We start from the raw sequence: 27,413 nt of genomic DNA, 5'->3' as shown, positions 1-27,413 counted from the left end.
AAAGTTTGAGCTCTGCCATAGTGTTTCCCCCAAAATACATGTAACTTGACAGCATTTCACCAAAAATTCATGTAATTTGGCAGATCTTCCTCCAAAATACAGATAATATGGCAGTGGTTCCCCCAAAATGGACAATCTGGCAACAGTGGTTCCCCCAACATACACATCATCTATGATAAAAATTGTTAGACTGTGAGCAAATTACAAGTAATGAGAAATTCAGCAATCTTGAGGCCTCCAATTAATGAGAATTGCAGCAAACACAAGGCCTTAAAGCAATGAGAAATGCAGCAAATGTGAGGCCTCCAAAAAAAAAGACAAATGCAGCAATCATAAGACTTCAAAGTAGTGACAAACACAGCAATCATGAGGCCTCCAAATAATGAAAAAATGCTGCAACCATGAGGCTTGCAAGTAATGGCAAATACAATGACTATAAGGCCTCTAAGTAATGACAGAATAAGCAATCATGAGACCTCCAAGTTAAAAAATGCACATCAATATATTTCCACACACAGTAGAGGGTAGACTGAGACAGAGGGTGGGCAGAGAGGTGAAAAGAGACAGAGGGGGAGAGAGGGTGGTCAGAGAGGTGGAAAGAGACAGAGGGGGAGAGAGGGTGGTCAGAGAGGTGGAAAGAGACAGAGGGGGAGAGATGGTTGGCAGAGAGAGAAAGAAAGTGAGAAAGGGTGGGTAACAAGAGACAGTTGTTGAACAGAGAGGTGGAAGGAGAGGGAGCATGAGAGGGAGGGCAGGGCAGTAGGAGGATGGGCAGTGAGAGATACAGAGGATGGCCAGAAAGACAGAAGTGGTCAGGGCCCTGTTGGTCTCAGCATCGGTGATTGGTGTGGGTGCTCCCAGTGGGTGATGGACCACTTTACAGCCTAGTGGCAACCAGGTCAAAAGCCCTGGGATTGCCCCACCAGTAACATTAAGAATCGTTAGGGTGAGCCCCACTCTGTGAGAAAGAGGAGCAGGTAAAACTAGCAGAAATAACTGACAGGAATGGCTGGTAAGCTTGACAGGAAGGTAGGGACTGATAGGACAGACTGGAAGGTAGGAATGGCAGGTCCGATTGCAATGTAGGACTGACAGGATAGACTGGCCTAACTGACAGGACAGACTGGCAGACTGGACTGAGTGATAGGGCAGACTGGCAGGGTGGGCTGAGTGGCAGGACGGACTAGCGAGCTGGGCTGAGTGACAGGATGGTCTTGTGGGCTGGACTGAGTGACAGGATGGACTAGAGGGCTGGACTGAGTGACAGGGCAGACTAGCGGGCTGGGTTGAGTGACAGGACAGTCTGGCGGGTTGGACTGAGTGACAGGACGGACTAGCAGGCTGGGTTGAGTGACAGGACAGTCTGGTAGGTTGGACTGAGTGACAGGACGGTCTAGCGGGCTGGGTTGAGTGACAGGAAAGACTGGCAGGCTGGACTGAGTGGCAGAATTGACTAGCGGGCTGGGGTGAGTGACAGGACAGTCTGGCGGGCTGGACTGAGTGACAGGACAGTCTGGCGCACTGGACTGAGTGACAGGATGGTCTAGCGGGCTGGGTTGAGTGACAGGGCAGACTGGTGGGCTGGTCTGAGTGACAGGACAGTCTGGCGGGTTGGACTAATTGACAGGACGGACTAGCAGGCTGGGTTGAGTGACAGGAAAGACTGGCAGGCTGGACTGAATGGCAGAATGGACTAGAGGCTGGGGTGAGTGACAGGACAGTCTGGCGGGCTGGACAGTTTCCTGTCACTCAACCCCACCAGTCTGCCCTGTCACTCAACCCAGCCCGCTAGACCATCCTGTCACTCAGTCCAGCGCGCCAGACTGTCCTGTCACTCAGTCCAGCCCGCCAGACTGTCCTGTCACTCACCCCAGCCCGCTAGTCCATTCTGCCACTCAGTCCAGCCTGCCAGTCTTTCCTGTCACTCAACCCAGCCTGCTAGTCCGTCCTGTCACTTAGTCCAATCCGCCAGACTGTCCTGTCACTCAGAACAGCCCACCATTCTGCCCTATCACTCAACCCAGCCCGCTAGACCATCCTGTCACTCAGTCCAGCGCGCCAGACTGTCCTGTCACTCAGTCCAGCCCGCCAGACTGTCCTGTCACTCACCCCAGCCCGCTAGTCCATTCTGCCACTCAGTCCAGCCTGCCAGTCTTTCCTGTCACTCAACCCAGCCTGCTAGTCCGTCCTGTCACTCAGTCCAACCCGCCAGACTGTCCTGTCACTCAACCCAGCCCGCTAGACCGTCCTGTCACTCAGTCCAACCCACCAGACTGTCCTGTCACTCAACCCAGCCTGCTAGTCTGCCCTGTCACTCAGTCCAGCCTGCTAGCTGAAAGACAGGCAGGCTGGACTGAGTGGCAGGACGGACAAGCGGGCTGGGGTGAGTGACAGGACAGTCTGGCGGGCTGGACTGAGTGATAGCACAGTCTGGCGTGCTGGACTGAGTGACAGGATGGTCTAGCGGGCTAGGTTGAGTGACAGGGCAGACTGGTGGGCTGGTCTGAGTGACAGGACAGTCTGGCGGGTTGGACTAAGTGACAGGACGGACTAGCAGGCTGGGTTGAGTGACAGGAAAGACTGGCGGGCTGGACTGAATGGCAGGATGGACTAGCGGGCTGGCCTGAGTGAGAGGACAGTCTGGCGGGCTGGGTTGAGTGACAAGACAGTCTGGAGGGCTGGGTTGAGTGACAGGACAGTCTGGAGGGCTGGGCTGAGTGACAGGACAGTCTGGCGGGCTGGGCTGAGTGACAGGACAGTCTGGCGGGCTGGGCTGAGTGACAGGACAGTCTGGCGGGCTGGGCTGAGTGACAGGACAGTCTGGCGGGCTGGGCTGAGTGACAGGACAGTCTGGCGGGCTGGGCTGAGTGACAGGACAGTCTGGCGGCTGGGCTGAGTGACAGGACAGTCTGGCGGGCTGGGCTTAGTGACAGGGCAGACTGGGCTGGACTGAGTGACAAACAAGGCAGTATGGCAGACAAGATAGAGGAGCCAGGCGCTGGAATGCAGGAGGTGGCTGTGACAGGACTGGCAGAGCTTAAAAGAGAGACAGAAGTTTAGGAAGAGAGACTGACAGGCAGAGAGCGGTGAAAGAAAGAGAGCATGCCTATGAGTAACAGAGCATGAGGCAGGGTGTATTACCTCCAGTCCATTGGCCTGGTTGGCTCTCTCTCTCTCTGCTCTGATGCTGGCTCTTTCATCTCTGACCCTGGCTGCAATGCATGCTAGCTGTGGCCGTCTCTCGCTGTTTCTTCTCTCCCCCCTCTAGCGTGTCAGTGCTGGTCTGAGTGTCACGCTCCAGTGCTCACTGACACTGTCCTCTGAATGCCCCCACTTGAATTCTTGCGCTGAAGCTGTAACAGACCCCCTAGGAGGAATCAAACTACACTAAAAACTTTGGCAGTACAGGGAGGAAGGAAGATGATTTCCACTGTCTCCAGCAGCAGGGGGAGGGTCCCCGAGGCAACAGACGCCGGTGCTCCATCTAGACCTGGCACGGTGGCACCAGGAAGTAGCTGAAAGCTGCAGGGGTGCTGTGCGGAATCTGACACCCCTCTCTCGCTCACTGAACACTCGCAGTGCTGCGCGAGCCGCCAGGGAAACTCTACATGCCGCCTGGTCTCGTGACGTCACTAACTAGACCACACCAGCAGCAGGCAGAGTATAGGATCACGTTGCAGCCGGCCGCTACCACTCTGTAGGAGGGCAGGGGGGAGCGAGTTCCTCTCCATGTGTGTGTGTGTGTGCTCTCCACCGCTCATTCAACACCCCCCCCCCCCCCCCCCCCAAAAAAAAAATATTTTTTTTTTCATAAAAAAAAAAGTTAAGAAAAAATGTAAAAATTATAAATGAGCTATAAGTGCCCCCCCCCCCCCCCCCCCCCGAGGACCTGCCCATGGCACTGGCCCACGTGTGCCTCTTAATAGATACGCCCATGATTGAAGATGAAACATAGATCCTTCTCAGATCCAAATGACAAGTGAATCCAGCATAAGCACAGCAGATCGCTGAGAATATAGTGAGATCCTAATCGCAGACTCCCACCAACACACAGCTAGACTAAGTAGATCCGTGAAATGGAGGTGAACTCCCAGCTGAGACAGCAAATAACAAAAGCAGCAAACAAGAGCTGTAAGATGTCACAGTTCATAGAAGATTTCAAAGGACTCATCATAAGTAACCATGCAGTTGGTTGAAATGAAAATGCACATCCAAATGGCCGTAGTGGTATAGGCAAACAGGGCCGGTTTAAGCAACAATGGGGCCCCAGGGCAAAATAAACCTGGGGGGCCCCCCAACAGATACCCCGGAACAAAAATCAGCATTAAGGGACCTTTTTTGCAGCTGGAATAGTCAGGGTGTGAAGCCCCAATCGGTCGGAGCTCCACATTCTGGCTATCCCAGCCTGCATGGGAGACAAGGGATTAAAAAGTTTCAGGACGGGGACCCCACATAATAAAAAAAAAAAAAAAAATTCCCACACTCTAAACATAGAAAAAAAGATTGGGAAAATAGGAAAAAATGCCAGGGATCTTCATACAGCCATATTGCGGCTATATAGCAATCCCTGGCCAAAGCACTGCGGCTGCGTATGGACCCCCTGGAAACCCCGTCAGGAAATGTATTGCTCTTTCTTTTGATACATGTAAAATTACACTACCGTTAGGTTTGCTACTAAAACTGACATTTACCGCATTTAAAAGTATACTTTTTTCCTTCGAAACGTTAAAATCGATTTTCTCAAAAACTATAATGTCTTTTTGAAAAATTGTTTTTTCCTCTTATTCCCAATGGTTTCTAGCATTTAAGGTGGATTTGCTATTAACCGTTAAAGTCAGCGGGTTTTTAAATGTGTATTTTTTTTTCTTTGAAACTTTAAAATCGATTTTCTCGGGGGGCGTGTCCGCCGCGCAGTCACGCTGGACGTATAGTTCCCGAGCTCTGCTAAGAGATACCACTAAAGCGGCCAAAAAGCGCTCCAGAGTGGGAGATTCTTTCTCTAACCTACACCACAACATGTCGGAGACACCGATGGACATGGAGGCCACCATGAAGCGGAAGAAGAACCCGACAAAGCTGCACAAAATCCCGGAGATATTTGCGGGCATGCAGGCCCGGGTTAACAGCAAAGATGGAGGAGGTGGGAGGAACACAGCGGCAACAGCGGCCACAAGCAACGCGGATTCCGGAGGAAACCCAGCGAACTCACCCTCTGCAGACCTCCCAAGGAGACTCCTCATCAGATTCTGGCACTCGGACGTCCAGAAGCCCAGTCAAGTCCAAACTGAAGCTCTCAGCTCCCGGGGATGAGGTAAGCCCGACAGCCATCTTAATCTCTCCCCCTCCTGAGCAACTTACACCACTAGAAAGCTTCCCTGCTTCCGAGCAAAACATCACGCAGGCTTACCTCAAAGAACTCCTGATCACACTAAAATCCTCCGTCAGCAGACTTTTTGCAAGTAACAAACCACCTACAGCATTCTATAAACGTCCTTGATGACAGAGTCGCCACAGTCGAGCAGAGTGTAACACTACTAACTACAGAACACAATAAGGCAGTAGATTGCTGGGAAGATAATCAACAGGAGATAGCCTGGTTAAAACAAAAGGCAGCCGATCTAGAAGACTGGAACAGAAGAAGCAATTTAAAATTCAGGGGAGTAGACGAGTCTGTACAGCAAGCACAGCTAAAGGAGTATATTGGATCCTTAGTTCAAAAAGTTCTACCTCACCTATCAGATATAGAGAGGTCAATTGAGAGAATCCACAGACTCCCCAAACCGCAGCATCTTCCGGATAGTGTCCCTAGGGATGTGATATGTAACTTCCAATTCTACCACACAAAAGAAAGTCTCCTACAGCACATTAAGAAGCACGGATCCCTCCCGGACCCATATAAAGGGATTACTCTGTATTCAGACCTATCACAGGCCACCCTTACCAAAAGGAGGTCCCTAAATCCGATCACTAGAATCTTAAGAGAAAATAAAATCTTATATCACTGGGGCTTCCCAACTAAACTACTGGTCCCCAGAGGAGGAAAAATTATATCTATTCAAGCGACTGAAGACGGATATAAACTCTTATCCTCATGGGGCCTGCAATTCACCAAAGACACCCCTAAACTCCAGTGACACCCACCTACTACGAAAGTCTTACAAAACTGGCAAGTAGTATCCTAATCGGTATCTCAGGGCTCAATTAAGCCAACCTGTTTAAATGCTGATGTCAATGATCACATCCCTATCCTGGGCTCTGTGTCATTTTTCCCCCACCAGGGAGACTACTTCTCCTACCGAGATCACCCTTGTAAAAAGAGTTCAGCTCAGATTGTATATATACACTCACTTCACCAACCGTGTACCTTGGTGCCCTTTAAGAAAACATCACAAAGAAAGTCGTTTTCCTCCCCCCCTCCCACTTCCTTGGAGCGTTTCTGGACTATCACTATTATTCTATCCTCACTACAATGGTGGATGTTTGGATCCTCTAAAGGCATAAGCTCCACACAAGATGGTGACCCTTACCTCTATTAACGCCAAAGGTCTTAACACTCCAGCCAAAAGACATTGCTTACGGAAAGAAGCGTCCCGCCTTAAAACGGACATACTTTTTGTCCAGGAAACACATTTCATGGACACCAAAGTACCTCTTTGTTCACACCCCAACTTTCCGCAGGTAATATACAACAACTTCTGTAAGAAGAAAAGGGGATTATTAATAGCCTTTCACAAAGACCTGGACATAAATATTATCTCCACGGACAAAGACACCCAGGGACGATACCTTCTGATCACCTGCACCATCAACAAAATCCCCTTTACCCTACTTAACATTTATGCCCCAAATACAGGCCAACTCAAGTTCCTTAGAAACATCCTCTCCAAAACCCGTGATTTAAAACACCAAGCCTTGATTATAGGCGGCAACTTCAATCTAACAGCAGACAGAAAACTGGACACTTCTAATAAACATGCCAAACCTTCCACAGGCTTCACCTCACTAGCCAACAAATGGGACCTTTATGACTCATGGAGAATATTACATGGAAGAGAAAGGGACTTCACCTTCTTCTCCCAAGTGCACCACTCCTACTCCAGGATTGACTATTTTTTGATCAATAGATGGCTCCTACAAAGAATGGCAGACTCAACCATTCAGCCCATAACCTGGTCTGACCACGCCCCCCTCACCTTAAAAGTGGACCTCTTAGCCCCCCCTCGTTCCAATCCCCCCTGGAGGCTGAACAACGCCCTCCTCCTCCCAGAGATCAACAAAAAAGAGATTCTAACTAATATTCAGGAATATTTCCAAATGAATGAAAAGACGGAAGTTGGAACAACTACAGTCTGGCTAGCCTTTAAGGCGGTTATTAGGGGACTCCTAATAAAACTAGGAGCACGCACTAAAAAGTTTAAGGAAGCAGAGTTTAATAAGATTCTCACCTTATAATAAAAGAGGCTGAAGCGGCCCATAAGCTTTCTCCCTCCCTTACTGGTGAAAGAAATCTCTTTACTCTAAAACAGAGACTAAAAGAATTTCTAACTGTAGAATATGAAACTAAGATTCACAGACTGAAACTTTCCCACTACCACCAGCACAATAAAGCTAGCCCCATGATGGCCAAGCTAATACAGCATAAGCAATCCAAAGCAAAAATAGCCAAAATAGTTCATCCTTTCTCTAAAAAAGTACTGAACAACCCACAAGATATTGCAGATGCCTTTAGCGACCTCTATAAAGAGCTATACAATCTTAAAGATGACAAGCAAACACCCCAACCCACACAACAAACTATTTCAAAATTTCTGTCTGCAATCAGTCTCCCTAAAATCTCAAAACAACAGTTAGATTCCCTCAACTCCCAGTTTTCAGTCTCTGAAGTACTCACCACCATAATTAAATCTAAATCCAACAAAGCCCCTGGCCCAGATGGCTTCTCGAATGAATTCTACAAAACATTCGCTCCTTATCTTGTCCCCAAGATGACTAAATTATTTAATGAATTCTCACAGTCAGGCTCAATACCCTCCGAATTCACCAAAGCTACCATAACGGTAATCCCCAAGCCAGGGAAAGATCAGACAAATACTTCCAACTTCCGTCCTATCTCTTTATTGAACTGTGACCTAAAAATGTATGCCAAGCTCCTTGCTAACCGTTTATTTGACATGTTACCTGACCTACTGGCGTTAGACCAAGTGGGTTTTACAAAGAGCAGACAGGCGGCAGATGGAACCAGGAGAATTCTCAATATACTTCACTCGGTGGGCCTGGATTGGAGGCCTTCTCTGCTTCTGGCTTTGGATGCGGAGAAGGCCTTCGATAGGGTCCACTGGGGATTCCTGAGTGAGGTCCTGAGGAAATTTGGACTGGAAGGGAGAATCCATCAAGCCATCATGGCAATTTATAAAACCCCATCTGCAAATGTAAATGTGTCTGGATTTCTATCAAAACCATTTGAAATCACGAACGGAACTAGGCAGGGGTGCCCGCTTTTCCCCCTTATCTTCGTCCTTGTCATGGAAACCCTGGCTGAAACCATCAGAACTAACCCAGAGATTAAAGGTATCCCCTCGGGCAAGTCATCCCCCAAAATCAGCTTATTTGCTGATGACGTACTCTTATCCCTCACAAATCCCCTTTCCTCCCTTAAGCATGTCTGCCAGACCCTATCAGACTTCTCTAAAGCCTCCCTTTATAAAGTCAATGAAGCTAAATCATCCATGCTCCCGATCCAACTCCCACTAGCCCAAAAACAACAAATCTCCAGAATGTATCCCTTCCCTTGGACAACCAAACATATTTCATACCTGGGTATATCAATCCCAGCAACAACCAAGGAGATATATACATCTAATTTCCCCAACCTCCTATCCAATATAAAAACAGACCTTACACACCTATCCAAATTTGAATTCTCAATTATGGGCAAGATAGCTGCATACAAAATGGCAGTATTCCCCAAAATCCTATATTACTTTAGAACCCTCCCAATCAAGATCCCAACGTCATTCTTCAAAGAACTAAATAAAATAATATCTCACTATCTATGGGGGAAAAGTAAGCACAGACTCTCCCTATCCACGTTATTGACCCCGGCCCAAAAAGGAGGCCTTGGCCTTCCTAACCCCCAACTTTACTACTATGCGTCCATATTAGATATGTCCCAATTTTGGTCCCCCAATGCTCTAGAAAAGTACTGGGTCAATCAAGAATCACAGTACAGTAAGACTCAATTACTGAACTCGATCCTTCTCCCCTGGGGCAACCTCCTAGTCAACCCCATATCCCACCCTTTAATAGAACCCACACTATCAGCTTGGAATTATGTGAGAAATAATACCTCTCACCTACTCCAAGGTAAAGTCATCAAAACCCCTATTCAAGCCCTTCAATCAGCAATACCAGATTTAAAATTAACTAAATGGGCAGAAGCCGGAATTCTTCACATTGAAGACATCCATAAGTCCAAAATATTGCCTTTCTCGTATCTGAAATGGAAATACAAACTTCCGATCTCAGAAATGTTCACATACTTACGGATCGCAAATTTTCTTTCCATACATAAACCCCAAAAAATTATACTCCACACAGATATTTGGAATTTTCTATACACAGACAAATATAGGAGAGGTGGCATTTCCTTCCCAATCAAAGAAATCTCTACATCACTAACACAAATCAAGAGACACTCCAAATGCCTATCTTACGCGGAAACAGCCAGGAAAATCATCTATAAATGGTACCTATCTCCCCACACACTTTCCAAAATGTCAATTAAAAACTCCCCGGATTGTTGGAGAAACTGCCACCAATTGGGCTCTACCTCACACATACTATGGCCCTGCCCAAAATTGACTCCCTTTGGAACCAAATAGCATACCTACTCTCAACCATAACAGGCACCACAACCCGCATGACGCCCCAATTAGCTCTATTCTTGATCGGCCTAGACCAATTTCCACCTGAACTACAAATGGCCGTTATGCACATCATATGCGCAGCTAGACACTTAATACTAAGCAACTGGAAACAAGCTAATATCCCTACCATAACACAACTAGTAAACCTCGTAGACCAAAACCTCAAAATGGAATACTCGCTTAGGCTAAGACAGAACCATAGCAGCATATGGAGAAACAAATGGTCCTTTGACTGGATGACCTTCCTACAGTAACTCTAATCACCAAATCCCACAAGCACCATTGTACAATCACTAATAACCTAATAAAGGAAAAGTCCTTCACCTACCAGATAAGCCAGAAACCCCTAGCTAATCCCCTCCATTCCCTCTCCCCCATAAGTTCCGGCCGACGGACTTTCTTTACCTTAAACTGTATGCCCCAGTCAGGTTGATTGAAGACTGAGGCCTCTACAGATCAGACCCTACAACAACGAGGCTCTCACTGATACACTTCGCTGTGTTGTTACTTTTCTAACACCTTGCATATATAACTAACCTAGTTCCATGTTCATGTATTATGTAAGTTGAGCGCTTTCATTATAACCCATGCTTAGTAAGATTACAAATGTACCTTTGATGGTTGTACGACAATACCCTGTACTAAAACACAAGATGGCTCTTCCAGAGCAAACAACTGTTCATTTATTGTCTTCATGATGTTAAGAGACTTGTTAGTCATGTTTAAAATGCTAATAAAAAAGATTTACAAAAAAAAAATCGATTTTCTCAAAAACTATAACAGTAGGAGAACAGAGGCGCCAGCAGGATAAAAGTGGATAAAAACTTTAAAATTTGCTGGGAGGAAGTGGTGGACTTACCTCCATAAAGCAGACACGAAAGACTGTCTGAATAGTAGTCACATTTATTAATTAGTACCCCAAAACAGTGCAACGCGTTTCGCAGGCCCAGCCCGCTTCATCAGGCAATAAAAATGGGGACAAGACAGAATTTCAGCAATATCAGGTGTAGCAGGTGTAGTTGTTTGCTCTGTAACAGCAAATTTTAAAGTTTTTATCCACTTTTATCCTGCTGGCACCTCTGTTCTCCTACTGCTATACCGTGTCCACCCCTGGTGGAGGGGTGATCTACCCCCTTTCGCATCTACAGAGAGCGACTTCTTATCCCTGAGTGAGGACAGGTCTAATCTCCTCACCTGCCTATACAGTGGTTGCCTGTGTGGTAACCCATGTTTGTGAGTATAATTTTCTCACGATAACCTTTACTTCATTTATGCTTAACATACTACACTATATTGGGCTCTTGGTTTCTCTACACTTTATCTCAAAAACTATAAGGTCTTTTTGACAAAAAAACTTTCCTCTTGTAGCCACTGGGGGCCCCTACAGGCTCTGGGCCCTGAGGCAATTGCCTCCTTTGCCTCTATGGTAGCGCTGGCCCTGTAGGCAAAAGACATAACAGAGGTTAAGCAGTAGAGATGGCCCGAACCTCTGATTTTCGGTTCGCGAACTGCCACAAAAAGTTCGCAGGAACTTTTGCGAACCGCAATAGACTTCAATGGGGAGGTGAACTTTGAAAACTAGAAACATTTATGCTGGCCACAAAAGTGATGGAAAAGATGTTTCAAGGTGTCTAACACCTGAGTTTTTTCAGTGGCTACAAGAGGGGGAAAAAAAATTCAAAAAGACCTTATAGTTTTTGAGAAAATTGATTTTAAAGATCTCCTTCTGACCGTGGAAAAATTAAACGCCCGCAGACTTTAGCGGTTAATAGCAAAGCCCCTTTAAAAGCTAGAAACACCAAAATTGCTGGGAATGTTAAGTAGAATAGTGGGAACTAGAGGACTTTTTTTTTTTTCAAAAAGACCTTATACTTTTTGAGAAAATGGATTTTAAAATTTCAAAGAAAAAAGAGCCGATTCATAAAGTAACCCTATGGGTGCACCAGGTGCCAGCCTAGGTGAAGGTGACAGGTGAAGGCAGGTGGGGAGAGACAGTGGGAGACGGCAGCTACGCATCCCAAAGGACGCATTCTCTGCTATGTGGGGGGCGTCGGAGATCTTCAATCAACTTAATTGAAGATCGCAAGATAAGAGGATACTGTATTCGTTGGATCGTTTACCGAGGATATTGGGAATTTTTTTTTAAAGGTACAAGTAAGTATTTATGGTTAATTTAGAATAATAAAATACTTTTCTCATGGTTGTGTTTTTATTTCATTTAACCCTTTGTGGAAATGGGTAAGGGGTACTTTGTACCCCTATACTCATTTCTCCTGGGAGGGGGGTGGGCATCTGGGGTCCCCTTCTTAAAGGGGACTCTCAGAAGCCACCATGAACCCCCCCAGGTAGTCGTCGGCCCCACCTCCTCCTGGGGCATGGGAGGTGGGGAAGAGCCCCTTGTCCATGGATTGGACAAGGGCTCGGGGGGGGGGGGGGGGGGGGCTTGGCCACCCCAGAGCCCCCCATACCATGGACCATGTGGGCTGGTATAGTTCAGGGTACGAAGCCCCAGCCGCCCGGGGCTCCGCATTCTGGCTATCTCAGCCTGCATGGGGGACAAGGGTTTACAGAGGCTCGGACTGCTGCCACCACTGTCACAGGGCCCCTAGTGGCCGGACCGCACAATGCTTTCCAATCGGTTCCAGCACACAGATCATGCAATCTGTGGTCACAATCGGTGCGCAGAGACCACTGGGATTTTGGCAGCAGACCGACTAGAAGGGAGCCTGTGAGTTACGGTAATACAAATTACACCTTTTTTAGGGTATAACTGCCACCACCTCTGTTACCATGGGACAGAGGAATCCACTGACTGACTGACTCTAGACCTGCAAATAGAAAACGGTTAAACACACTCTATTTTATCTAGCTATCAACAACAGTAGCGACTCTTCAGAAGCCAGAGTTCAGTTTGTGCGGCTGAATAGCAGGGTAGCTGAATAAATAAATTACATTAGCGTCGTTTATTAAAAATGCAACATAAATAATTAATATATTGTAACGATTGCGGAACTATTTCCGTGGGCAGCGCACAGGACGCGCGCTGACACGACGGAAATCCTCCACAAGAGTGTAATATGAGAGAACCCAGCTACAGTGCTATGCACCTGTAGAGGGAGATTCCCACCGGCAGATGGAGCTGTGGAGTGCAGACGAACACAGCCTCTGCACAGCCACAGATGCCAGATGGGAATTGTACGAGTTGAAGCAATGCAGGGCTGGATAGCCCTAAAAGAGCATAGAGTCATAATGAATGTGCATCCACCAATCTAGTCGCCACCCAGCGACGGTGAACACACATCAGCAGAAACAAAGTGTGAACGCAATCGCAAGACTGGCGATTGCCAACAGTGACACAAGACCGAGCAGGACAGAGCATGAGAGTAGCAAGAAAGGCACAGCAAGCAACAACAATCAGAACATCAAGGAAAATAACAAACGCTAGCTAAACGCGAACACCGCACTCATTCGAAACAGCGACCGCGTTTAAGACACGATCACCGCGCGTTAGGCGCCCAGTGATAAGCGTGCCACCCTAACTAATCAATGAAACACAAACATGAAATAGAGAACGCGAACGCTTGCTAAACGGTTACCTCACCGAGCCTACAGCAAGCGTTCGTACCAGACAAGACAGACAGATGGGGCTACCAGTAGCAACCGCTGCTCTGGCTAGCACCCCTAAGGCAGAATACAGAAGGAACCACCGCTGCTACCGCTAGAGCGGATGCGATCCAGACAGACAAACAGATGGGGCTACCAGTAGCAACCGCTGCTCTGGTTAACACCCCTAAGGCAGAATACAGAAGGAAGCACTGCCACTACCACTGGGGCGAATGCAATCCAGACAGATGGAGCAACCGCAGCTCTGGCCTACACTCCCAGACAGACAGAACGATTTCCTGTCGACCACCGCTGGTGACAAGACAATCGAGACAGAGAGACAGAACAAGGCAATACAGATAATACAACCTGACTGCACTAGACGGGATGCCTAGTGCAGCCCCAAGGACTTACTCTAAGATAATCTTAGCAAACGATAGCAAGGCTGATACTCCAGGAGAGTTAGCAGGAACAAACCATCATGACCAGCAAGGGATTCTGGGAGAACATGGTATTTATACTGCAAGCCTTCAAAGGAGGCAGCTAGGCAATTTGCATGACAAGTGTATGCAAATTCCTCAGCAGAGCAACTCTGAAACTTGCAAAGCGAAGACAGGTCTCTTTTCCAGAGACCTGTAGCATTCAGACCTAAAGAATGGACAAACAGCTGTCTGCCCGTGCAGACAGCTGAGCAGATCGTTACATATATACAGAAAATCGTTAAAATCAACAATTATAGAGACAAATAATAGCACAGTGTAAAAAATAAAAGGGAAGAAAATACGGATACTTAAAGTTCGTGGAAATATGTCCTTTTTGGGAAAACTCGTAAAGTTCCTTTGTTTCAGTTCAGACAAGATGGCTGCCACTGTACCTCAAAGCGGCAGCATGCTCCCAAGAAGATGGAATTTGGAGGAATGAGGTCCGCCTGCTGGCAATGTGCTTTTGATGAAGCTGGTTCGGGGGTGTGGCAATGCCTGCCCCCTCTGAATTACAAACCAATCACAGTTCAAGTCCTTGGAGAGAGATTTAGGTTTAAACTTATAAAACGCTGTAATTCAAAACTGATAAATGCCACATTTGCGCTGATAACAGATTAATATTCCTCAGATTATCATAATTCCTATGACATCAGACTTGATTAGGGTAGAGGGTCCAGTTCCTGAGAAGTTTAATAACTTGGTTGTAGTGTACCCCTTGCCCCTTGGTATCAAAAAGTTCAGCAAGACACTACAAACCCAATGATACCGCTCTCATAACGGTATCATGCGAAATCATATACAGCATTCATCTACTTTCTGCTGCTGATGGAGTCAGGCCGTCTGGCCTCAAGCTGTGAGGGAAGCTCCTTTTGCTAGGCTCACCAAATGGTGGAAGCAATTGACACCTATCTGAGGTTTTGCCAGAGTGCAGACCCTTTGTCCTCAGGTAATTAAAAATAAACACTAGCCTCTTGGACACAAGAGTTTGTTCCTAGTTCATTAACAAATCAACAGCTATCCTGCACCTAAGTTAATGCTATTTCTCTGCTGAGAGAAGGAGAGACCCTAGGTTTGACTGCCTGGTATCCACAGACAGACAATCCAGATCTGGCAATGCAATGACAATTGGTGCAGCAAACCGATCGCGATGGCGTCCTCTTTTCTCAAGGCTCCTCCGTGCCATTTTTTTCCAGATTTTCCACACTCAGCACATAAAAATAATAATGATAAAAAAGAGAGAGATATATATATATACTGTATATATATATATTTATATATATATATATATATATATACACTGTGTATATATATATATATATATATATATATATATATATATATATATATATATACACTGTATATATATATATATATACACTGTATATATATATATATATATATATATATATATATATATATATTTTATTTTTTTATTTTTTATTTTTTTTCGAGGAAACAAATGTGAAAAAAGTTAAATACCTTTTCATAATCCAGATCCATGGAGGACGCCATCTATGCCCTCCCATTTATTTCGCCATGGCTCCCGCAGTAATACCAGCCCCGGTTGGGTCCTGACCCCTCCGAACGGGTCAGTTTCTCATTCCCCCCTCAATATGGCTGCCACAGGTTGCTGCGGCTGCGCAGTCCGCATAGACGCGATTGCGGCTGCGCAGCTCTAGGGCCTCCTCCCGCCGCGTTATCAATATGCGTGCATACATCGAACGCATCGGGAGGAGGTCCTAGAGCTGCACAGCCGCAAACGCGTCTATCGGACTGCACAGCCGCGGCAATCTGTGGCGGCCATATTGAGGGGGGAATGAGAACCCGACCAGGGCCGGTATTACTGTGGGAGCCATGGCGGAATGAACGGGTGTGGATGACGTCCTCCATGGATCTGGATTATGAAGAGGTATTTAACTTTTTTCCCATTTGTGGCCTCGGAAGTCCTTTAAATATTGTTCCCTGCTATCTTTTTAACATATCCTGCAAAGGGGCCTTTGCTATTAACTGCTAAAGTCGGCGGGTGATAACCAACCAGAGTTACAGGGGTGCAAAAGTGCTGAATTCTGCCATTGGCTTTTATTGGGCTCCCTATATTCTCACTTTCAAAAAATCCCAAATCTTTTCAAAGGACGATGGCTCAGCAGTGGCAAATTTTCTAGCATTGTAGGGACTCTTAGGGGGCTCATGACTGGTGAGTTTCGGGCCCCTAGGCCAAGGAGGTCATAGCCTAGGGTCACAAAAACCTGTTTATTTTGGCAATGTTAATTGTGGCGATTCTGACAAACATAAATCGCAGCCATGGCCGTTAGCAAAGTCTGAATCTCACAACATGTCTCATGCAGGTAGAAGGCATATTCTTGTACTTGCACTCCAATGTTGGGTTCCCTAAATCTCTGCAAACCAGAGTTACGGGGGTGCAAAAGTGCTAAAATCCCCCATAAGCTTTCATTGGGCCTCCTATTTCACTTTCAAAAATATCACATTTTTTCAAAGCATGATGGCTCAGCAGTGGCACATTTTCTAGCATTGTAGGGACTCTTAGAGGGATCATGACTGGTGAATTTCAGGCCCCTTGGCCAAAGAGGTCATAGCCTAGGGTCACAAAAACCTGTTTATTTTGGCTATGTTAATGGTGGCGATTCTAATGAACATAAATCGCAGCCATGGCCGTTAGCAAAGTCTGAATCTCACGACATGTCTCATGCAGGTAGAAGGCATATTGTTGTACTTGCACTCCAATGTTGGGTTCCCTACATCTCTGCAATCCAGAGTTACAGGGGTGCAAAAGTGCTAAAATCTCCCTTAGGCTTTCATTGGGCCTTCTATTTCACTTTCCAAAATCTCAAATTTTTTCAAAGGGCGATGGCTCAGCAGTGGCACATTTTCTAGCATTGTAGGGACTCTTAGGGGGATCATGACTGGTGAGTTTCAGGCTCCTTGGCCAAAGAGGTCATAGCCTAGGGTCACAAAAACCTGTTTATTTTGGCAAGGTTAATGGTGGCAATTCTGACGAACATAAATTGCAGCCATGGCCATTAGCAAAGTCTGAATCTCACGACATGTCTTACGCAGGTAGAAGGCATATTGTTGTACTTGCACTCCAATTTTGGGTTCCCTACATCTCTGCAATCCAGAGTTACAGGGGTGCAAACACGTTAAAATTCCCCATAGGTTTTCATTGGGGCCTAGGTTTTGAGGCTACAAAAGCACAGGTTTCTGACGAATGGCAAGGTAAGGGCCCGAAACTCAACAGCCCTGAGCCCCCTTAAACTCCCTACAAAGCCTGAAAATTTGGGGCTGCTCAGCCATACCGTTCGGCAGAAAAATTAGCTTTTGTACCCTCAAAACCTAGGCCCCAATGAAAGCCTATGGGGGATATTACCACTTTTGCACCCCCGTAACTCTGGACTTGCAGAGATGTAGCCATACGGCCATGGCTGCGATTTATGTTCGTCAGAATCGCCACCATTAACATTGCCAAAATAAACAGGTTTTTGTGACCCTATGCTATGACCTCTTTGGCCAAGGGGCCTGAAACTCACCAGTCATGATCCCCCTAAGAGTCCCTACAATGCTAGAAAATGTTCCATTGCTGAGCCATCGCCCTTTGAAAAAAAATGTGAGATTTTGGAAAGTGAAATATGAGGCCCAATGAGAGCCTATGAGGGATTTTAGCACTTTTGCACCCCCGTAACTATGGTTTGCAGAGATGTAGGGGACCCAACAGTGTAGTGCAAGTACAACAATATGCCTTCTACCTGCATGAGACATGTCGTGAGATTCAGACTTTGCTAACGGCCATGGCTGCGATTTATGTTCGTCAGAATCGCCACCATTAACATTGCCAAAATAAACAGGTTTTTGTGACCCTAGGCTATGACCTCTTTGGCCTAGGGGCCCAAAACTCACCAGTCATGATCCCCTTAAGAGTCCCTACAATGCTAGAAAATGTGCCACTGCTGAGCCTTCGCCCTTTGAAAAAATGTGAGATTTTTGAAAGTGAAATAGGAGGCCCAATGAAAGCTTATGGGGGATTTTAGCACATTTGCACTCCAGTAACTCTGGTTTGCAGAGATGTAGGGAACCCAACATTGGAGTGCAAGTACAACAATATGCATTCTACCTGCATGAGACATATCATGAGATTCAGACTTTTCTAACCGCCATGGCTGCAATTTATGTTTGTCAGAATCGCCACCATTAACATTGCCAAAATAAACAGGTTTTTGTGACCCTAGGCTATGACTTCTTTGGCCTAGGGGCCCGAAACTCACCAGTCATAAGCCCCATAAGAGTCCCTACAATGGTACAAAATTTGCCACTGCTGAGTCATCATGCTTTGAAAAGATTTGGGATTTTTGAAAGTGAAATAGGGAGCCCAATAAAAGCCAATGGCAGAATTCAGCACTTTTGCACCCATATAACTCTGGTTGGTTATCACCCGCCGACTTTAGCAGTTAATAGCAAAGGCCCCTTACATCCTAGCAACACCACATTTGCAGGATATGTTAAAAAGATAGCAGGGAACGATATTTAAAGGACTTCCGAGGCCACAAATGGGAAAAAAGTTAAATACCTTTTCATAATCCAGATCCATGGAGGACGTCATCCACGCCCTCCCGTTCATTCCGCCATGGCAGTAACACCGGGTGCAAGCCTAGGTGAGGGTGACAGGTGAAGGCAGGTGGGGAGAGACAGCAGGAGCCGGCAGCAATATGTCCTGCACAGGATGCATTCTAAGCTATACTAACGGTTCATGAATCATCCGGTTGTTTTTAATTAATCGGTTCTTTTTTTAATGAATCAGCTTTTTTTTCTTTGAAACTTTAACATCGATTTTCTCAAAAAGCATAAGGTCTTTTTGAAAAAAAAATCCCTCTTGTAGTCACTGCCCTCCTCTACATACCCTGCAAATTTGGTGTTTTTACTATGTAAGGGTACTTTGCTATTAACCACTAAAGTCGGCGGGCATTAAAGTCTATGGGCGAACCAAACTTATTTTGAAAAAAGTTCCTGGTTCACTGCTACCGCGAACCACCGAAGTTCGCTGGTGAACCGTTCGGGCCATCTCTATTGAGCAGTAATATCACTCCATATTCATGTACTGTGTCAGCAATCCAGAAAGCCCAGTATGGGTTCTGTGCAAGTGGGCAACAAGCCTATTGTAGCCACAGAAAATAGAAAACAATGCAAGATAGTGAGCATAGTTACCACTCCATGTGCAAGTAATATAAGCAGTCCAGAAAGCATTGCAGTTCCAGCGGCAGCACAATGTGTAAATCCTCTAGCGATGTGGGCTCACAGTAAGGTACCCCTACTTGACACGTTTTGCCATTGCTCAAGGCCTCATCAGGAATCAGTACCCCAAAAAACAGTTTGTCACAACACAATACACAATACCACACCATATATTCCTATGGGACCGCCCCTCCACTTCCTGCCCCTCCTCCAACACCAATCAAGTCACAAAGCACACGTGTGCATGATGTAATAACGCAACAACCCGCACACTTGTGCAAAAACACGTATGCAAGCACAAATATGCAACAGCATGAGCACTTGAATATGCATACTGCACGACGCAATGGTGCAGGTTTACACATACAAAAATGTATTTTAATTTGAAAAGAAAAAAATGCAGCCACTGTAGAAGAGGCTAGAACGATGTCATGGAAAATACATTTTACTAAAAATATAAACTTTTTTAAAGAAAGTTGAAGCGCATTGCATCCCTGATGAGTGACCGTGACAAGAGATGCGTTGACTTTGCTTTGCACACATATGTGCAGGTTTACATACCAATGTAATATGACAGTAAAAAAATATATATTTTTGCAGACACCGTAGAAGAGGCCAGACAATGTCATTGTAATGACAGCTGTTTGACCATTCCTCTAGTCTGTGGGCTGCAGGTCTCTGGAAGAGAGACCTGTCTTTTCTTTGCAAGTTTCTGATCTGCTCTGCTGCTGAAGAATTTGCATACATTGGTTATGCAAATCACTTAGCTAGGCTGGCAGTATATAAGCCATGTCTTTCCCAGAGTCCTTTGCTGGTCATTCCTTCAGGGTTTGTTGAAACACTCCTAGAGTGTCAGCCATGCTATTTCTTGTCAAAGTTATCTTAGAGTAATTCTTGGGACTGCACTAGGCAGTTTCCCTAGTGCAGTTAGATTGTTATCTGTTTGTCTGTATTGCCTCTCTGCTGCGATTGTCCTGTCGCCAACGGTGGGCGTCAGGAAGTCATTTTGTCTGTCTGGGGGTGCTAACCAGAGCAGCGGTTGCTACTGGTAGCCCCTTCTGTTTATCTTGCTTGGATCGCACTAGCCTCTAGCAGTAGCGGCTGTGGATCCTTCTGATCTATGATCTTGGAGTGTAAGCTGGAGCAGCGGTTGCTACCGGCTACCTCATCTGTCTGTCGTGTTTGGATCGCACTAGCCTCTAGCGGTAGTGGCTGTGGATCCTTCTGATCTGCTTTCTTGGAGTATAGCTGGAGCAGCGGTTGCTACCAGCTATCTCTTGCTTGGATCGCACTAGCCCCTGGCGGTAGCGGCTGTGGATCCTTCTGATCTGTGTTCCTGTTCCTGAACCCAGATCGCACTCGCTCTGACGGAAAGAGCAGTGGATCCTTCCTCTCTTATTCCTGTTCTCCGTTTGTCTGTTTTGTCTGATACGAACGCTTGCTGTGGGCTCGGTGAGGTAACCGTTAAGCAAGCGCTCACGTCCTCTGTTTCGTGTTTGTCTGTCGGTGGTTAGTTAGGCGTGCTTGTCTCTGTTGCGCTTAACGTGCGGAGATCGCGCTGTAAACGCGTTCGCTGTTGCGAATGAGTGCGGTGTTCGCGTTTAGTTAGCGTTTATTATTTTCTTTGTCATTCTCATTGTATTATTTGCTGTGCCTTTGCTCCTCTCGTGTTCTGTTCTATTTTGTCTTGTGTCACTTCTGGCGATCGCCTTTCTCGCGATCGCGTTCCTACTTTTTGTTTCTGCTGATGTGTGTTCACCGTCGCAGGGTCACGACTAGATTGGTGAACACACATTCATCCTGTACCTGTGCTCTTTCTCTTTAAGGGCTGTTCAGCCCCGCATTGTCTTGATCTGTACAATCCCCATCTGGCATCTGTGGCCGTGCAGCGATTGTACTCGTCTGCACTCCACAGCGCCATCTGCCGGTGGGAATTGCCCTCTGCTGGTGCATTGCACCTAGCCTGGGTTCACTTAATTATACGCTTGTGGAGGGTTTTCGTTGTGTCAGTGCACATTTTGTGCGCTTACCGTGAAAACGATTCCGCAAACGTTACAGTCATGGCCTTGGCAGTTTGCCGAGTTTGCATGTTCGCAAACATTTGCGGAAATTCACGTTCACCGTTTACAAACAGAAAATTTTATGTTCGGGACATCTCTAATTAAATCACAACAGAGACTATTGTCTCATCCTGAACATGAAAACTTTTTGTTTACTATTACCATTGAAGTCAAAGAGTAAAATCTGATTAGCAATTTGTCTGCCTACTTTTTGATCCCCAAAATGTCACTTTATTCTTCAGATTGACCCAATGATTTTGTGACCCAAGTTTGAAGTGTTCAGAGCTGTGGGGGTTTAAAACTTTCCATTGAAAAAATGCAGTCTTTGGTGGGCTAGAGGCATAGAGGAAGGGATTGCTTAAAAATGCAACCTACACAACTAGGGGCTGAAGAAGTGTGTACATTTTATAACTGCAGGGCAGTTTCTAGACTAAATTGCACCTAGGTCGAGGGTGCAAAATGCGCCCCCACCCCCACGCGGAGACAGGTATAGGTGCCCGCAGTATAGATTAGCTAGGTCTACCTGCCCCCAGTATAGGTAGCCAGCTATAGGTAGCTCATATAGTTGTCCTCAGTATAGGTTAGATAGGTAGGCCTCCCATACAGGTTAGATAGGTAGGTGCCTCCAATATAGGTAGCCAGTATAGTTGCCCCCAGTATAGGTTAGATAGGTAGGTTCCCCAATCTAGGTTAGCTAGTATAGTTGTCCCCAGTATAGGTTAGATAGGTAGATGCCCGCAGAATAGGTTAGGTAGGTGCCCACAGTATAGGTTAGATAGGTAAATGCACGCAGTATAGGTTAGCTAGGTAGGTACCCCTCAGTATAGGTTAGATAGGTAGATGCCCCCTTTATAGATTAGATAGGCAGGTGTCTCCAGCATAGGGGCGGAGGAGCGGGCAGAGCAAAGTTTCAACTCACCTTCCTCGATCCCTGCATGCAGCCTCTATATTCATACTGTCCCGGGATCTGTCGCATCGGTAAGAGCTCCACCTGTGATGACATGCAGTTACGTCATCACAAGGGGAGCTGTTACTATCGTGACAGACGCCTGGACAGAATGAAGATAGAGGCTGCGTGTGGGGATCGAGGAAGGTGAGTTGAAACTTCGCTCTGCCAGCTCCCCCCGCCACTGCGTCCCCCTCCTGCCCGCTCCGCCTGGTGTCCCAGGCAGCCGCACCACTCGCACGCCCTTAAAAACGGGCCTGCATAACTGTACTAACAAAATGACTATAGGAGGAGAAGCATATAGAACAGGGGTCTCAAACTCCAGGTCCGCGGGCCATTTGCGGCCCTCGGTACAATATTTTGTGGCCCGCGCCGGCAAAAGCAAAAGAGACACGGAAGCGAACTATTTTACCTCATAGTTCGCTTCAGTGCTCCCAAGTAATCCGCCGCATCCCCGCCGCTAAACGAGGACTGCAGAACCCCCAAATCCCCCGGGCAAACATCCACGACTGCGCTGAGGGGCAGAGCTTCCAGCTGTAGCTCTGCCTCTCCTGACGTCAATCGCCGCACGGATCGTCGCCTCTCCCCACCCCTCTCTGTGAAGGAAGAGTGAGAGGGGCGGGGAGAGGCGGCGATCCGCCACGATTGACGTCAGGAAGGGCAGAGCTGAAGCTGAAAGCTCTGCCCCTTCCAAGAAATGCCGGCGGATTGTCCCCCGGGCGTTTCGGGGGCTCTGCAGCCCTCGTTTTGCGGCGGGGACCTGGCGGATTACTTGTAATGGGAGCACTGAAGCGAACTATAAGGTACAATAGGCAAAATAGTTCACTTTTTTTGTGAAATCCCTTATGCGGCCCAGCCTCATCCTGATTTTGCCTACTGCGGCCCCCAGGTAAATTGAGTTTGAGACCCCTGATATAGAAAATAGCAATTTTTTTTATTGGCTAATTGCCTGTTTTAGCTCCACCCTCTTTTGGGTATCCCCCCCCCCCAAAAAAAAAAAATCACATTTTAATTTCAGTTGACATCAAGAATATTTGTTCTAAGTTTGGTGAGTGTAGCTTCAAAATTGTACAAGTGGCAGCATCATGTTCTCTGTCAAAGTCAATGGGGAGTGTGCAAGACCAAGGAAAGTACAGGCATACAGCTGCCGACTTGGAAATTATTATTATATATTTCATCTGTGCTCCTGCTAGTCTTGCTTGCTTCCGCTAGTCATTTATAAATGTTAAATGTAACTATTTTATGTTACAGGAGGTCACTTCATGAAATAGTCTGTATGTCTGCTCCATCTACACATGGTGTAGGTCCAGTTCATGTGTCTGTGAGGGTGGACAGAGCCCAGTTAAAAAGCAAACTGCAGTTTGAATATATTGATGACCCTAAAGTCTTGCAAATTGAGCCTGAATGGAGCATTGTTAGGTATGTATAAATTACATTATTTAATATTGAAAAATATGTACACTCTGAATATTCTATGTATTTTTTTTAGATTCCATCTGGAGTTCTAAAAAGTATTGGATATAGCAAATGACAAAATGTCACTTATGTGTTGATGTGACCACAGTGTGACAGCCAATGACCTGGTGTCTAGCCCTCACCTTATATTTTTTCTTGATATCTAGTGGCCCCCTCCCTATGAAGCGGCGCACAGCGCTTAGCACCGAGCGCCAAAACTAGCTGCCCCTTAGCAGCAATGCTATGCTGCGCGGGGCGCAAAAGGGTAATTCTATGCTCCGGTGGTTTCCAGACCCCGAATTACATCACCCTCCTAGTTGTGACAACTCAGAGGGCGAATAATATTTAATGCTGCTGGGGAGTTTTATGGCAGCAGGGAGAGCTGTCATCCGGGCTCTCCTTGCGCCCAACTCACCGGCAACACATACAACATGCTGCCCCTCCCACTTCCTGATCCCTGGTGTCTAGTGATCCCACTCACTGGCTCATATAGTTAAATTGTGTGTATTTGTGTGTATTTCTCCACCCCTATACGGTTGCCTGGAGTCTAGTACCCCTCCTTAATCCTATACAGTTCCCCGCTGTCTAGTGACCAGCAGCTCCTACTACACATTTGTCTGGTGTCTTGTGCCCCCCCCCCTTCTTCTTTGCCCTATACAGTGCCCAGGGTTCACATGGAAGCATACTGGTAAGGCTGATGCTTTTGATGTAGGATTTGAGCTATTGACCAGGATTTGAATCCTGGCTCAAGCCAATACACAAAACAGTAAGGAGTCTTTGGACGCCCATGGCTGCAGCCCTGAAGTGCTTTGAGTCCACCAGGAGAAAAGTGCAATATAAATGTTCTGTGTCTTATCTGGTGCCGCATACTGCCTTCTCTATCCCATGTAGGCTACCACATATCCATGATACTGGAGAATTTCAAATACTACAGCCTATTAGAAAAGCTGCAAGTAAAAGTGAGGACATAGTTATAGGTTCCTTCAACTATCCAGGCATCATTCCGAGTCTGGGATACATACAAACCCAGGAAAGAGAGACTATGCAAACACTGTGAGCAGAAGACCCTCGAGGACGAGAATCACTTCCTGCTGCACTGCCCCAAATATACCGCAACCTGGGAAACCTTCTTTAAGAAACTGATGGAACTATATTCAGACTTTAACACATTAGAGGATGAGAGACAACACTACATGCCAATAAAGCTATCTTTGATTTTATATTGAAGCTACTCATTCTAGTAAAAGTAGCAGATTTCTAGCGACATAACACAGCAGTTACTTGTCTCAAATGGTAATTGAACCAACTACAGGGGATGCACTATGGGATTTGGTCATTTTAAATAGATTAGATAATGTGTGAAATGTGCAGGTTCAAGAATATATGAGGAATAGTGACCACAACATAATGTTTGATCGGGTGATTAACAGGTCATGGAGAAGTGGAACAACTAAATCTATGTATTTTAGAAGAGCAAAGTGTTATCAAGTCACTAGTCAGGGACTGTTTGGTGGACTGGGATGGTATACTACAAGGGAAGGACATTGAAGGGAAACAGCAAACTTTTAAACAACAATGTCAATGGATATTGTAATAAATATATCCCGTATGGGGAAAAAAAGGACTCTGGATGAATAGAATGTTTAGGGATAGAACTAGGCTGAAAGCAATTGCTTTTAAGTCCTTAAAACACCAACGTGATGGGAAATCTTGCACTATTTGGTAAAAGGTGGAAGCTTTTATAGTGGACACTATTTCCTGCCACTCCTCAGCCCGGCTGTCAAGCCAATCTTAAAAAGGGAGAATGAGAAAAAGAGGAGCGCTCCAATAGTGATCACATAAAACACAATAAAATACGAAAATAAGATACATGCATCTCATGGGCAACTGCCCTAACAATCTACAAGCGCAGCCTCTCGTGACCGCTTTGGTCAGCAACGGTATTGCGAGAGGAGATGTGCAGGGCTGGTAGCGTGGTGACGTAGGAGGGAGGACACTCCCATCTGCCTGGTCACCAGGAAGTCTTTAGAAAGCCGCCATGTGTGTTGCAGCGGTGGTTTTGAATCTGTCGGATTCCGCCGGAATGCCTGCTATCTAGCATATTAGAGCCAGGAGCGGTGTGGTGGTTTGTTGGTGGTCCCTGTCAGAGCGGCGTCAGGAGGTTGGAGGATAGACTTGAAGGGTCTGGTGCAATTGGCCAGAGAGCCTGCAGTTACTTTACGGGAGTGCCTGATTGGCTGGAAGAAGGAGAATGTTCCCTGATAAAGTGGTGAAGAAGAGGTTGGTGAGACAGCGTGTGTGGGATCTGGTGCGACTAGCCAGAATCCTCATAAAGATATGACACGCGGACAGTGGCGTAGCTACAAACCTTGGGGCATCGATGCAGACTTTGGACCCCCCCACAATAAATAGCCAGGAGCAGGACCGGATTTACAGCTTAGGAGCCAGTAGGCATAGAATTTCTGACACCCTAAACCCAGCCCTTCAGCATAGGCCACACCTCCAGGTCATCCCCTACCCCCATAAAGTGTACCTCTTATGGCCTACCACCCTTCCCCCTAAGGGTGCTTCTTCCAAGGAGCCCCTGGCCTGGGTAATACCCTCTCCCATAACAACATCCCCCCATTCCACAGAAAGCATGCATTTAAAACACACACACACACACACATAATCTGATACACGCGCACACACACAGTGGACACACACACACTATGGATACACACACACACACTGTGGATACACACTCTGGCACACACATACTGTACACAGACACACTCTGGCACACATATACACACACTATGGATACACACCGCCACGCAGATACACACAGACACACATATACTCTGGCACACACATACTCACACTGTGGATATGCACTCTGACACACACAGTGGACACACACACACACACACACACTATGGGCCTGATTCACAAAGTGGTGCTAACAGTTAGCACGCTGGTGAAAAGCCCTTTATCACGCCTAAACTCAGTTTAGGCATGATAAGTTTAGGTGTGATAAGTTTAGGCATGATAAGTTTAGGAGTGATAAGTTTAGGCGTGATAAGTTTAAACACCAACTGGGTTAGCACCGCAGTGCACAGCTGATCAAAAGTTTTGCGCTAGCAAAGTCTGGTGCACTTCGCATAGAGTTTAATGGCGCTGCTTTGCATGTGGGACTTTGCGCGCGATCTAAACTTATCTAAACTTAGCATGCCTAAACTTATCATGCCTAAACTTATCACGCCTAAACTTATCACGCCTAAACTGGCTTTTCACCAGTGTGGTGCAATGGTTATCATGCCTAAAATCTCTAACTGGGTTAGCAACGCTTTGTGAATCGAGCCCCATGGATACACACTCTGGCACACACACACACACACACACACACACACACACACACACACACACACACACACACACACTCTGGCACACACGTACTCACACTGTGGATACTCACTCTGACACACACATACACACTCTGTCACCCTCTTCCCGCCACCTCCGCACAATCAAGCAGCAAAGTAGAAGAACAGAACCACAACAGGGCAGGCAGCCTTTAAACTTTCCTTGAGGGAGGGGGGAGCATCCTACACTCGCTTCTCGGCTGGAGTGGCAGCTGCATGAAGCCTGGCTGATCGTCTGTCATGCCCGTCCAGGCCAAATAGAAAGCAGCAAAAGCTGCTCTGCCTGAGTGGCCACA

General features: G+C 46.5%; 1 protein-coding gene across 14 annotated transcripts in view; it reads left to right on the top strand.

The window, feature by feature from the left end:
- Positions 1-27,413, top strand: part of PLXNA2 (plexin A2) — a 3,799,727-nt gene that overhangs the window by 1,665,161 nt on the left and 2,107,153 nt on the right. For all 14 annotated transcript variants that reach the window (XM_068269767.1, XM_068269773.1, XM_068269774.1 and 11 more), the window contains one exon: positions 23,510-23,677. In XM_068269767.1, coding sequence (XP_068125868.1) covers positions 23,510-23,677 — 168 coding nt within the window. The remainder of the gene's footprint in view (positions 1-23,509; positions 23,678-27,413) is intronic.

Source organism: Hyperolius riggenbachi, chromosome 2, assembly GCF_040937935.1.
Source record: "Hyperolius riggenbachi isolate aHypRig1 chromosome 2, aHypRig1.pri, whole genome shotgun sequence".
Lineage (NCBI taxonomy): Eukaryota > Metazoa > Chordata > Amphibia > Anura > Hyperoliidae > Hyperolius > Hyperolius riggenbachi.
This window is presented reverse-complemented; position numbering and strand designations above follow the sequence as displayed.